This window comes from Cucumis melo, chromosome 9, assembly GCF_025177605.1.
Source record: "Cucumis melo cultivar AY chromosome 9, USDA_Cmelo_AY_1.0, whole genome shotgun sequence".
Taxonomy (NCBI): domain Eukaryota; kingdom Viridiplantae; phylum Streptophyta; class Magnoliopsida; order Cucurbitales; family Cucurbitaceae; genus Cucumis; species Cucumis melo.
This window is the reverse complement of record NC_066865.1, coordinates 16,042,880-16,057,252: the sequence shown is the minus strand read 5'-3', so window position 1 is coordinate 16,057,252 and position 14,373 is coordinate 16,042,880. Positions and strand designations below refer to the sequence as shown.

Here is a 14,373-nt window from a genome sequence, read left to right as displayed (position 1 = left end):
AGGTATGGAATAGAGTATACAATCAATCTCAACCAACAAGAACATGCAACTAAAATTTAATGCAAAAATAATTAGAAAAAAGTTAGAGAAGAAGACACCACAATTTTACAGTGGTTTAATCAAACTCAACCTACACCCACTTTCCCAAGTATCTCTTGGGGTTTTGATTGAAAACTCTCTTTTTACTCTTTTCATGAATTAAATTCAAATTGCTACTTAAATTACTACTTGCTACTTTTTCGAGTTTTAGAGCAAACTCAATTCTTTCCATAGTTTAAGATCCAACTGTTACAATATGTTGAAGTTTTAAATCACACAACAAAAAATTCTCTAAAAAGAGTGAGTATACAATTTTAAGCTCACAATAATTAATCCTCACAATACAATAAGAATTCTCTTACAGACAAGATGAAAAGATCAAAAATTGGAAGCTTTAATTTAGAGAGAATAACAACGGTGACATTTGTAATTTTTTAGGATAGTAAAATTAAACGAAGTTGTTAAATGTTTTTGGGAAAAATAAAGTATTTAAAAAGTGGGGAAAAATATTGAAATCCAAAATCATTTTGGGTCACGAGATGTAAGTAAAAGAAAATTGAATGATTAAGGTTTAAACTCCCACGAACACAAGCACAAATAATAATATAATAATATATTCTTTTTAAAATAATTTGTTTTAAAGTAAAAAAAAAAACTTAATCATCATTTTAAAAAACACCCGTTAAACACAAAAATACATAATAATATTAAATTTATTTTCTTTTTAAAAGCCAATCCAAAAAATAACAAAAGTCACATGTGTTACTCCTCATCTAAGTGACTTTCTCTAATTGGTTCGATTTGATTATTTGACTGCCACATGACCATTCGAGTATTTTTCCATTAAACTTCTTTTAACAATTTTTTTTTCATTTGAACTCCAATTTTGGTGATTCAAGAGAAGTCAAAATCATTGTTTTGAGCTATATGTTATGAATTATTCAAAATAATAAAATTGTTGATAAAAAAATTAGATTTTTTATCATCAAAATATTAATTAATTAATTTGAGATTAAAGGTCAAAAAGCCAACAAAAATATGATTACAAATTTGGGGGTAGGATTAAGAATTGATTTAGAATTGTAAAGTGTGGCAAACACAATCCATTTGCCGAGTTTTATAAATTTATAATTCTCATTAGTTGATTACGCATTTGTAATCGTGTAAAACTAGACCTCAAGTTAAATGTGAATATGAAATCATATTAGACCATTTAAATACTACTTTAGAATTATGGCTTTGTCTGATAATGTGTAATTCAAGGAAGATGTGACCTACAAAATAAGTAAAATTTAGAGATTAGATAAGTACTTACCACAAAATTTTAGATGCCTGGGTTAGAGAGAGGTTCTTTTGGATGTTGCAGTCAAGAGTTCTAAGGTAGAGGATGAATTTATTTCATTCATCAAATGGAAAAGGTGGACCTCAATTGAGGCCAAACAAGTCAACTCAAACACTACAACAAAATAGATTTTTAATAACTTTGCATGATAGCCCATTTACAGGCTATTAAAAATAAAGAGGGGGGGGGGGGGGGGGAGGAATCTTGTCCAAAAAACCCAAAAAATTCTCGTTTCTTTTTTAACGAAGAAACCTCTATCGACTGCTTTACAAAAATTCCCTCTTTCACGTGACTGTCGAACGAAACCCTCACCCCTCTCACGATCGACATCGCAATACCCTCTCTCTCTCTGCTACCGTTCAACCGACGATGACGTCACTTGAACATTGAAGGAGAAGCTACTACCGACTCCTTCGTTGTCACGTCGTCACTTTCGGCCACTGGTAAGTAACTTTCTCTATTTCTCGACTTTCTGTATTTCTGTATTCTCGGCTTTCTCTAAGACGTCCTCACTTTCACTTTCATCACTTTCTCTATTTCTTGGGCTTCATCTCTCAGACTTGCTCAGTTGTTTATGTATTGACTTCATTTTGTTCATCTCTCAGATTTGCTCAGTTGTTTATTTCAAACAGTGTTGCCACGTACTCGAGACGACGCGGAGCGGCCGACATCCTTAAGAAGGGTTTAATTTTAAAAACGAAAAAAGAGGAGTCGCCACCAATCTTTTTTACGGTGTGATTGAACACCGAAATAAAGTGAATCATTTTAAATAAAATAAAAACTGGTCTACGAAAAAATTAGAGTTGAGTTCGGGAGTCATTTGTGTATGGAGAAGGTGTTAGCACCCCGTAACACTCGTTTAGAAAACAGTGGCCAAATTTAATGTCTTGAATAAAATTCATTTTTTTTAAAGAACTATGTCTTATTTCATTGCTCACTACTCTAATATTTGGAGCAATGATCCCATAAAATAAGTGGGATATACCCATTAATTAGACTATATTGAGGAAAAATTCCTCACCTTAAGAGAATGAGAAATTATTACAATTTCTCAAATTCTATCCTAGGCTAGTCTTCGAATAATGTTTTTTTTTTAAACATTGATTAAATATATTTTTTCTTGGGATCAAATCTCGGACTCCCAAAGATATTAATCCCTCACCTTAAGAATCTAGAAATAACGGACTCCCAGAAATTTCTAGATTCCATCGTAGGATTTTTTTAGCAAAATCAGCATGAGATATTATAAAAAAAAAGTAGATTAGGAAACCTTATGAAATATATATTTAATTTTGAGTTTAAAAGAAATAATTTTAAAGCAAAAGGAAAAAAAATCTAAATGGTTTAAAGAGAAAATTTTAAAAAAAGATTTCAAAATTGCATATAAATATGGTTAAAAGTATTTTAAAAATTTTAAGAAATTTTTAATGAATGTCAAATAAAAATAACAAATATACCACACAATAAATTAGGCAAATAATTTATTATATTAATACATGCATATACTAAATATAACGATAGTAATAAAAATAAGTTAAAAGAAAAGATACATAATAACGATAAATAAAATAAAGGAAAAAAATGAAAAAAGAACTAAATCAAAAAATAAATAAATAAATAAATATGTAAAAAAAATTAAATAAATAAGTAAAGAGAAGAGGACATAGGGATGATAGTAAATTGAAAAAATAAAAAAATTATGAAATGAAATAATAAAAATGATAATAAAAATAAAAATAAAAAAAGTTAAAGAAAATCACAAATATAAATAAATAAATAAATAAATAAAAATTATATATATATATATATATAAAAACAAAAGGTTATTCTAAAAATAATATTTATAATAATACTAATAAAATTATATATATATATATAATAATTTTAAAAATTATAAATAAAATTTAAATTTTAAAAAAATTAAACTTAAATAAATAAATGAATAAATTAAAAATAAAAGAAAAAAAAGAACCGAGGGCGGCAGGCGGCAAGGTTGCCTCCACCCTTTTGTGGAGAAATATGTTTCTTCAAAACTTTCGCACTGATTCTCTCAACAAAATTTCTCTAAAACAATTTTTTTCGTAGAGATTCTCTCTAAAGCAAATTTTTTTTCAAGAATTTCTCTAAAACAATTTCTTCTCCCCTTTTCAAAATGACAAATGACCCTATTTATAGACCCGGGGTGTGCCACAAATTAGGAAAATTTAATAAGTATAAAATCAAATTAGATATTATGTAATTTTATTAATTTTCTTTTTCTAAAATAGTAAAAATATGATATTGAAAGATTTTGTCCAAAATAAATTTTTTGCTTTTTTCCTAAGGTGATAAAGATAAGTCAAATATGGTATTAAAATTTTTTGTATAAAATAAATTATCTTGCTTTTCTTAATATGATAAATCAAAAGAGATTTTGTATAAATAAATTAATTTTTTTTTCCTAAAGTGATAAGTCAAAAAAATGATTAAATTTTTTTTTTTAAAATAATAGATATTCTCATTAATGACTTTATTTTCCATTTTAATAAAAATATAAGAAAAAACATAAGATTTCATATTATTACAAAAAGATTTTACCTTTTTCTTTTTTTAACAAAATAAATTAATGAAATATCTTAACCGTTGCTACAATTAATAATTTAAAGAATAAAAAAAAATGTAGGATAAAATTAGGTGGCTACAAACAGCTTTCTCTCGGCTTCATTTGAGCTTTCATTGTCATCACTTCTGGTAAGTAACGTAAAGAACAATGAATTAATTAGTTGAAGTTTATGCTTTGACAATATATTTAATGTAATATCTACAATGTTTGTGTATTGGCCTCCCAAGCGTTTGGAGCTACTTTTTCTGTTTGAAATATATCTCATTTACTTTTTTTTTGTTTGACCATCAATTAGTCATAGAAATTTATGTGATAATATGCATTTATATGAAGAGGAAAACATTGTCCTAATTTAGTTTATGAACTTGAGTTGTAATGGCTGAGTCATTACTCTTGTAAAATTAGTAACAATTTATCCCTTAGACTTTATAAGTGACAATTTAGTCAACATAGTTTGTAATTTATTAGGATTTAACCATTATTTTTGCGTTTTTCTGTTTTCAAGACATATAATTAAGAAACCACTTATTTAGTTTGTCTTTTGGCTCTTGAGTCTTGACAGAATGACCTCTCAAAACGACAAAGTTACCACTTCCTTGTTAATAGTAAAGAAATCCATAAGAGGAACATGAGGAATAGTTAACACATTGCAATAACATGTAAAAATGAATAAAGGGTTAGGCAATGACATTGGAAACAAAATCCTTGTTAGAATCACCACTTCGATTATTTTCTCCATAAACAATAAAATAGCTGGTCATAAGATCTATAAGCATTTTAGGATTCTATGATTATCTGTGATTGGAAAGAACTTGTTAAGTAGTATTTCCTTGGGTAGAGGCTCCCTCTACCTTGCCCTTAGGCTGAGTTTTCTTACCTTTTTGTTATAAAGTTTCTTTTTGTCTCATCTAAATAATATATTGATGGGAAAAACAACAGAAAAACATGCAGCGGAAGACATAGGATCATGCTTTACTCTATATGCATCTAAATGATTTAGAAATTAACATGCAACTGCTAAACGATAGACTTAAATGAAGAATGTAGAAGGTAAACGATGAGCTTACCTTTGTAGTTCTCAACTTCTTCTTCGCTCCAAAGCTTCTTCTCTGCCTGAAGAACACGAGCAAAAGACAACCACCATGTTGACCTACTAATCTCAGGACCAAGAACCGAGTTGTGGCATTCGTTTTTATGAAGGATATCTTAGAGAGATGGAAGGAAAAAGGTGTATCGTTTAGAGATTTTTATTAGAATCATCATCCTCTCATTCTGAAATGAGAAGTTTATATAGAAAAATTACATGCAAAATGCATGCAATTTTATTTCATATAATCTCAACACCTAATCAATTCATTAACTATTAATGGAATTAGTGGCTTCTAATTCATTATAAGCTGCCACATTTCCCACTAACATTTAGTTAAAAATGAAATTAGTCAAAGGGCAATTTGGTCATTAGACCAATTAAGTCAAAGTCAAACTTTGACTTTTCTTAGTCAAAAGTCAATTTTTTTGACTTTTTTGCTATTTTACCTGTCTTGACTAATTCTAACCTCCCGAGTATGAATCTGCATTCATTTTTCTAAAATTCAAATCATATTTGAATGTAAATTTCGGTCAAAGTTTTGTTTTTCAAAGTCAAAAGTCAACATGTTGACTTTTACAACTTTGACCGTTTCAAAAATTTTCAAGCTTCTAAATATGAATCTATATTCATATTTATTTAAATCATATTAAAACATAAAGCTTGAAGTTTATATTTTACCGACTTATATCATATATACTTGTCGATTTCTCTCTCTTTACTTAATTCGAACAATTTGAGTTATACCAACATATTGTTCTAAGATGAATCCATATGAGCTAATAGGGGAACCTAATGGACCTATAGATCATGGGCTCCAACGATTCAAGATTAACTGGCTAAACTCTTTTAGATCAAGCTTAATCAACATTCGTTAACTAAAGAGTCGTTCCACTAAAGACTCATAGTTGCACTCCCCTCACTATAGATATATTTCTGTCCACCTAATATAACCATGATGAGTAAGTTGATCATTCACAGGTTGTTCGTAATCTTGGCTGGGTCAAAATACTATTTTACCCTCGAGATTACATCTTGCTCCTTAAGACCCACTGATCCACTATTGAACAATTGGTTTAAGGTCAAACCTATAAACCTGAGTCCTTTTTGGGTCAATGAGAAGGTGGGGCCCCTTATTCAAGACTTGGATTCAGTCCTTAAGGGAACAACCTATCTACTATCCCAGAAGTGGGTAGGAGTGAATTCCATCTTGCGTCCTATGTTCCTAGTTATCCACTCGGTCTTATCCCTGAAATGGGAGGCTTATTGGGCCAGCGATGGTGAGCTGTCCTCACCTATGCAGATCTAAAGATACTACCGAATGAACAGAAGTTCATAATTAGCTCAGGATTAAGATCAAGCTACCTAGGTCATCATAATTGAAATAGTCAGTTTATAGTTTACGGTGTTATAACTAAAAGTGACTGTTTCGTGGTTCCAGTATTATGCAAACCATTTACATAGGACGCCCCCACTCCCACGCCTCTACATGAACGATTCAGGATTACATCATTTGTACTAACTACGGAACAAGCCGCATCCATAATGTTTTTCCAGAATAAGGCGCCCAACCTTATTCATACATTATAGACTTTTTGGGCTATTAACTCGAACTTAATCCATGTTTATGTCTCTACATAAAGTTCAAGTGTATTGACAAACTTAGTAAAATAGCCTCTGGATTTTAATTTATTGGTTTGAATATTATAGCATTCCATAATAAATTTTATTGAATCAAATAACAAAGTATGAGTTTTAGGACATAAATTCGAACATATATAAAATTCATTATATGAGTAAAATGGTTCATATTGTTCCTTTGTGCTTCTCTTCTTTGAAATCGATAGAAATCCAACCCAACTTCGTTCTTCTTCTTTTTGGAAATTTAATTCCCTAAAGCATTTTGCGCTACTAAACCCACAGTGACCCCACTTTCAGCATCTGTGGTCTTCTTCCTCCCCTTCTGATGTACAACCACTGTCTATCCTTCTTCAGCAGCTTCAGCTTCCCTTTCCATCAATGTAAACAAGCCCCAAATAACCTTAACTTAACCGTTCAACATCTTTTAAGTTATTTTGGTACATTTCATCCAAAAAGGAAAATATAACTCTCAAACTATGGGTGAAGAGAGTGCAAGAATTTATATAGAAATAGACAAAGAGGAGGAGGGCATCTAGTCTAAGCTCAATTAATTGTACTTTCATGTGGAGTGATAGAATATTGTGTCTATGCAACGTATAATAATATGCACTAATTAATTTTGAAGATACTCAAAACAAAGTTGGTTTAAGCTCACGTAATATACTTTAGTATGTACTGAGTCTAAGCTCACAATTTTGAAGAAAAGATTACTCTTTTTACGTTATAATTTTCTCTTTTTTTTTTCTTGTTTTTCTACTTCTTGTTTGTCTCTTTTTTGTAAGCATCATGTAAAGCCAAGTCTTATGTAGTTCTCTCTCTCTCACATGCAGCCATGACTCAATATATATTATGACATTATTCTCTAGTTCTGCCTTTCTCTCTTATATCATCATCTTTTATTGTTTTACACATTCTTCTGTTTTGTGTCTTTACACGGTTTTCTCAGTGGTTTTTTTGAGTTAAATGAGTTTGGTTCTCATAGAAAATGCGCGCGCGCACACACACAAAATATATATTGTTACGTATATAGAGAGAATTTCATTTATTGACTTCTTCTTAGTAGTCTTTCTTATGCTTCTTATGCATTATTTTCTTAGTCTTTCTTAGTATTCTATTTGCTGGTACATTACCATTTGCTGTATACACTATTGGGAGAATGTCTGAAATAATTGACTACATTTTTGTTTTACGCATTTATGTAATTTATGAGCGTATCAACGAAATTGACAATGAAGGGATAAACCACTACTACAAATTTGGGCTTTAACGACGCAAATTTTGCATCCTAAAGACTTTCAACGATACAATTTTCGCGTCATTGAAGCCACTGTCAAGAAAGGCTATTTAACGACACTTTGGAAAACGTGTCATTAAATATGCTTAGATGACACCAAAATTGTGTCATTAATACCTTTACCTTGATGCAATAAATATGTCATCGTTATCTATAACTCGACACCAATATATTTTCATCAATACCCTTACATTGACGCAAATCATGTGTCATCGTTATCTATACTTTGACATTAATATATTGTTAATTATTCTTACATTGACGCTTTAAATTTGTCACTGTTACCTATTTCTCAACACGAATATATTGTCATTAATAACCTTATATTGACGCTTTAAATATGTTACCGTTATCTATACCTTGACACAAATATATTGTCATTAATACCCTTACATTAACACTTTAAATGTGTCACTGTAATTTTTCACTCAACACAAATATATTGTCATTAATACTATTACATTGACAATTTAAATGTGTCACCGTTATCTATCACTCGACACCAATATATTGTCATTAATACTCTTATAACGACGCTTTAAGTGTGTCACCTTTCAATATAACTCGACATTAATATATTGTCGTTGTAAATGTTTCGTTACACAAAATTGTTGTATAAAAAATGTGCTTTAATGACACTGTTTCTGTTTAATAAAGGCTTATATGTCGACACATGTTTGGTGTCGTTATTCTTCATTTTTGCAACACATATTTTTCTGTCATATATTTCTTTTTTTTAAAAAAAATTAAATACTAAATTTGAGCATTACCCACATTTTCTTGTTTCTTTTTTCCTTATTTTTATGAGAGATTCTTCCTTTTGAATGCTTTTGATGGAAGTGCAACTTCGTTTGAATGGAATTTATTTGTCTCCCTTTTTTACGAGCCATGACTATCCATTCTTCGTCATCATCCTCAATAGGCTCTTCTTTGTTTTCAGAGTTCGTCGTCATGATCTTTTGTTGGAATCAAACAAGTATAGGTTCGAAAGTTCCAAATTGAATCAAACTTTCCCTTTGATCATAAAGCAACATTGATAGTAGAACTCTTGAAGTCGTCTTGACTGCAACATGATTCGTTTGAGCTACTTCATCAATATTGAGCTCAATGTTATTTTCACGAGCCAACTTTAGAATTAGCTCCTTTAACACGAAGCACTTTTCAACAGGGTGACTAATGACCTGATAATACTTGCAGTAGTTTGAATCATCTACTTTTCCTGCTTGCTCTGGTCGTTTACATTCTGGCAACTGAATAAGTTGTTTCTCTATCAATTGCCCAACATTTCTGCAACATCAGAGCCAGGAAAGGGATAAACTTTTTTCTGTCTTTTTTTAAGAGTTGGGTGTCGCTTTTCATCGCCATCATGGTGTCTTTCATGTTTTTTTTTCTTTTAAAGAAAGATTTCAATGGAGCCTATTGAACAACCATAGACTCGCTTAGGACATTATTTGTAATCTTTTTAGTATCATTGATTTCATTCTTATCACTTCTCGTTCTTGAATAAGAAATTTTTTGCTCTTCTGTTGGCGATACTCAGCTCCATATCATGCGCGCGAGTTGCCAATTCTTCAAACATGCGAGGTTTTATTCCATGTAAAATATAGAGAAATTCTCAGTGCATATCTTGGGTGCACATCTCCACTATAGATAGTTCTGTGAGCTTGTCTTTGCAATCCAAGCTTAGAGCTCTCCATTGATTTATGTAGTCGATGATTGGCTCTCCCTTCCACTGTTTGGTGTTTCTCAACTCCATCATGCTGACAACATGCCTAGTGCTATAAAAGCAATTGATAAACTCTGTTTTCAGTTGTTCCCAGCCGTCAATTATTTTTTGCTCTAGATCAGTATACCACTCGAAAGCATTTCCTTTTAAGCTTCGAACGAACTACTTGACTAGTTGGTCTCCTCTTGATCCTGCATTTTTCGCATGTTTCGATAAAATGGGCAATGTGCTATTTTGGGTTGCCCTTTCCATCGAACTGCTAGAAGTTTGGAGGTTGGTACCCAAGCGGCATTCTCAAGTTGTCAATTCTTTTGGTGTATGACTTATAGTACATGAAAGAAGTTTGCGACGGTCATCCATACTAAGCTCTAATGGAATTTGCGATCATATCCTGTAGCTGTTGGATTGACAGGGAGGCGACAAACATAGACTATTGCATCTGGTTTTCCTGCAACACAACTTTTTCTTTATTATCAGCTTTGACAGTAGGAGTTTTGCTAGACTCAGCACTTTCACAAGCCTTTATTTGATCTTTTAAGACGGCAATTTCATGATCTCACTCCTCAACAACTTTCATTAGGAAATGTATTTTCCTTTCCATCTCTACCATGGCTACCTCAGCTGTCGCATCTACCATCATGACAGACACTACTTCAAGGTGTGATTCTTTGTCTGATAGATTAGAAGCAGGCATAGAGTTGTTGAACAAAGGATTCTCTCTGATGATGATCCCGCCTTTAGGAGATTCTATCAGTTGTTCCAAACTTTTCTTCTTGAGGATAGAACCTTGTTATTGTTCTTGCATGCTTCTCTTAAGTGATTTTGGGTGACAAGTCCAATGTAAGAGTCGTTTGCAACAGTAGCTTTGGATGCAACTCTTCTTGGTGCGATTAGCTTATCTGTAGATTTGAATGATGAGAGAGATGAGAGGTAGAGATGTCCCACTGGACGTGTCAATTTGTTCACACGAGATTTTTGGAGAAATTTGGTTTGTAGAGTTGAACTTGTGTTAATGTTATGCTTTTGTTGATTTGATGCGATGCGATTCAATCTCAAGAATTTGATCCTTTGAATTCTCTCCCGATCGGATACTTATGCTGAGGAAGCGAAACACGTGATGTTTCTTGAAATTGGAATCTTGGAAGAAAGTTTATATCTTTAAACAATCTTCAATCTTCGAGAGTAGTCGACTCCAGAAGTTAAGGAGTCTTTTAGGTCTTATGAGAATTCTCTCTAGATCCTCAAACTGCTAGGCTTTGATGGACTTGAGTCTGATATGGTCCATGGACCATACCATTGACTTAATATCTGGGTCATATTTAATTTTGGGCTAAATTAAATTTTAAGCCAAATAAATAATATTTAATTAAACTAAAATAATTAATTTGATCTAATTATCATAATAAAGACATGTAACATCGAATTGTTCAATTTGTCTTTAAATTTAATTTGGCACACATGTCAACTTTTAATTACAATTATTTTACTAAATGAAGTAACAATTTGTAATCGATTCCAAAAATTTTTATTCAACAACTAGGTTTCGAAGAGGTAGACGGAAGTTATTTCCCATTTTTTAAACTTTTTTCCGTACTTTCTCTTGATTTGTCATTATTTAGAAAAAAACATTAATCGTAAAAATACTCCCGAAAACGTCCTTAAATTAATATATAATTAAAGTGGGTTTTTTCTTCTCTTTGCAAGTTATGCTTCATTTCTCCGCTAGTTCTTCTCCGTAACCCCTCCGTTTAAGCTTTCTGCTCTTTCTTCATCTCTCTCCCTAAGAATTTCTTATCATATTTAAATGGAATCGTAATCCGTGTGATTTTTCTTCATAGTCCCGTAAGATGGGAGTGCTGTCCAATAAGATTTCAAGGGAGGAATTGAAACCGGGGGATCACATCTATTCTTGGAGGCAGGCCTATATTTATGCTCATCACGGTTTCTCCTCATTATCTTTCTTCTAGATTTCTTTTTTTTATTGTTTTGTTCCAATCTTGGCGTAGTTTTCTTTTTACCCTTTTGCATTTTGTACCCATTTTGTATTCTCTGGTTTGCCATCAATTGCGTAATTGCATTCTGACATCACTACTCATGACTGCTATATTGTTTTTCTTTCATGGGTATTCGATTTTCTCTTAGAAGTTGTCATTTAATCGTCGTTTGTGTAAATTGAAATTTATCGGGAGTAGATTTGGGTATTTTTCTTGAACTACCAGGGGTGGGAAGGGATGGCGTTGAATAATTTATCCTAATTTCTTTGATTATGAATCTTAACTCGTTAGTATATTATATAAATCTGAAGAGATTGGATTCCCATTGCTCTCATGACTTTCCAGTGGAGTTGCTTATGAATTAAGTAAAAAAATAAAAATAAATAAAATAAAAGAAAATAAAAGAAAAGAAAAATCCCCTAAATGTAAGCGACTCATATGGAGGAACTCTTATCCACTTTTGGCTACTTGATTTTGTATTGTTTTCACTTTACGAACAGGCCCAAATCTTTTTTTTTTTTTAAGAGGGGCGAAATTTTATGTTTTAACATTTTGTGTATAAAATGTTCGAACCCAAAAAATTTAGTGGGAAAATTAGATGAAAAGCTATAAAATCAGCCTTTATATTCTAGTTTTAAATCTAAGATAAATTTGGAGTAATTAGTCCCGCTCTCCAAGTTTTTTGGAGTAATTACTCCCTCTCTCCAAGTTTAAGGTCTCCCTCCATTTACCAGAAATGAAATTTTATGTTGTTATTCCCAAGTTCTCTGTCTTTGGGCTTGAGCAATACCTTATCTATGTCTCTCTTCGTTGTGTAATACTTAGTTACTTCTATAGCAATAGGATTAACACGTTTGTATCCAGATATGTTATACTGTGAAGTAAAGTGATGGTATAAGTTATTAGTTAACCCACTTCCTAGATGCAATAATTTGGTGATTGTATGTTTTATGCTGATATGACTGATGTGTTTGCTCTACTTCTCAAATTCTTTGTATATGCCACTCAAGTCCGCCTTTTCTGCTGCTGGGGTCCAGCTTCTTTTTGATTGATATATATAAATCATTCTTCCCTCTTCACAGATTTGTGCTTAATTGGCCTTCCACTTACAGTGATGGTATTGTATATTCTTGACATCATGGAGAAATTTATTTATTTGCTGGACAGCGACATTGGACATTCTGTTTAGGTCGGGACTTGGGAGGCCGTGTGATTGGTCCATTACTTTTATGTTTAAAGTGGCTTTGAAAGCTATTACATAATAGCTTTCCTAGTGTGTAATGAATTTGTATGTGCGCTTTCTTTTGAGAGGAAAAGTGAACGAGGCACAGGAAGGATTTTTCTTAATCTATTGCCGCATGTTGGTCGAATATCATAGAGGAAATCCTTGAGAATATGGAAATGCGGGGAAAAATATCGTTCTTAAGTGACTCATTAATCCCGTAGAAGTTTCTCTTTAAATGCTACAACTTTTGTAAGTAATCAATTCTGGATGTGAATATTGTCATTTTGACTTGTCTACTTATACTACTTCAGGGATTTTTATTGGTGATGGAAAAGTGATCCACTTCACTCGGGGAGGAGGCCTGGAGATCGGCTCAGGAACGGTATTAGACCGATTCCTTGTTAGTTCATCTCCTCACTCTCCAGACAATCCATGTCCTGTATGTGGTGATCAGTCATTTGGTGATGGCGTAATCTGTTCGTGTTTGGATTGTTTTCTTGGTGGTGGAGATCTTTACATCTTTGAATATGGTGTCACGCCTATGTTCTTTCTCGCGAAAGCCCGTGGCGGGACTTGCACTCTTGCTTCTTCTGATTTGTCTGAAGTTGTCCTACATCGCGCTTCTTTTCTCCTTCAAAATGGATTTGGTATGTACAACATCTTCAAGAACAACTGTGAAGACTTTGCCATCTATTGTAAAACAGGATTGCTTGTTTACACGACCCTCAGCGTTGGTAGGAGCGGACAGGCTGCATCATTCCTTGCAGCCACGAGTGCGATTGTCTCTTCACCACTTCGATATTTAACCACAAGTTGTAGCGGTCTAGCGCTTGTGGGTGTGGGCACGTATTGTGTTAGTCGACTTGTTTCTGACATTGGAGTGCGTCGTGATGTCGTTAAAATCCCGGTCGAGGAACTTGTGGCTAGAGCTAGCAGCAGCAATGCTCCAGAGGAGGCAACACTAACGGCCAAGGAACAATAGTGTTATTGTTGGCTTCGACTAAACCAAAGAATTGTCTTGAAAGTGTGAAAAACCAATTCTTAATTACTCCCTTGTAATAATTGTATTGGAATTTGTATCCACATTGTTGAAACTAAACTTTGGTTATGTTGCAAGTTATCTGTCACTGATTTGTGGTTCTTGTTGTTTATTAATCTTCTATATACGTAGAATCCACTATCTAATCCCTAATCAACTAATACAATTTGATTAGGAAGGAGAGGGTCATCAATCTAATTATATTTGGTTTCTAAGTTGGATTTACACCATCATTTTTTACTAACTTTCCATCGTTTATCCTTTTGTCTAAAATCATCATTTATCTTTCTTATCTATAACCATTGTCCATAACGTCATTGGTGAATACTTATCATAAGTAAACAATATCTGTATCAAATAATATCATCTTATTAAGAAAAATAA

At 32.3% G+C, this 14,373-nt stretch overlaps 1 protein-coding gene across 1 annotated transcript; it reads left to right on the top strand.

The window, feature by feature from the left end:
- Positions 1-11,392: 11,392 nt before the first annotated feature.
- LOC103501354 (protein LEAD-SENSITIVE 1) lies at positions 11,393-14,077 on the top strand. The gene is made up of 2 exons (XM_008464908.3): positions 11,393-11,672; positions 13,262-14,077. The coding sequence occupies exons 1-2, from the start codon at positions 11,579-11,581 to the stop codon at positions 13,930-13,932; spliced, it is 765 nt and encodes a 254-aa protein (XP_008463130.1). The 5' UTR covers positions 11,393-11,578; the 3' UTR covers positions 13,933-14,077.
- The last annotated feature ends 296 nt before the right edge of the window (positions 14,078-14,373 follow it).

Coding starts and splice junctions, on each gene's coding strand:
- LOC103501354 (XM_008464908.3), top strand. CDS start 11,579: ATGGGAGTGCTGTCCAATAAGATTTCAAGGGAGGAATTGAAACCGGGG. Junction 11,673..13,261: donor CTATATTTATGCTCATCACG/GTTTCTCCTCAT, acceptor ATACTACTTCAG/GGATTTTTATTGGTGATGGA.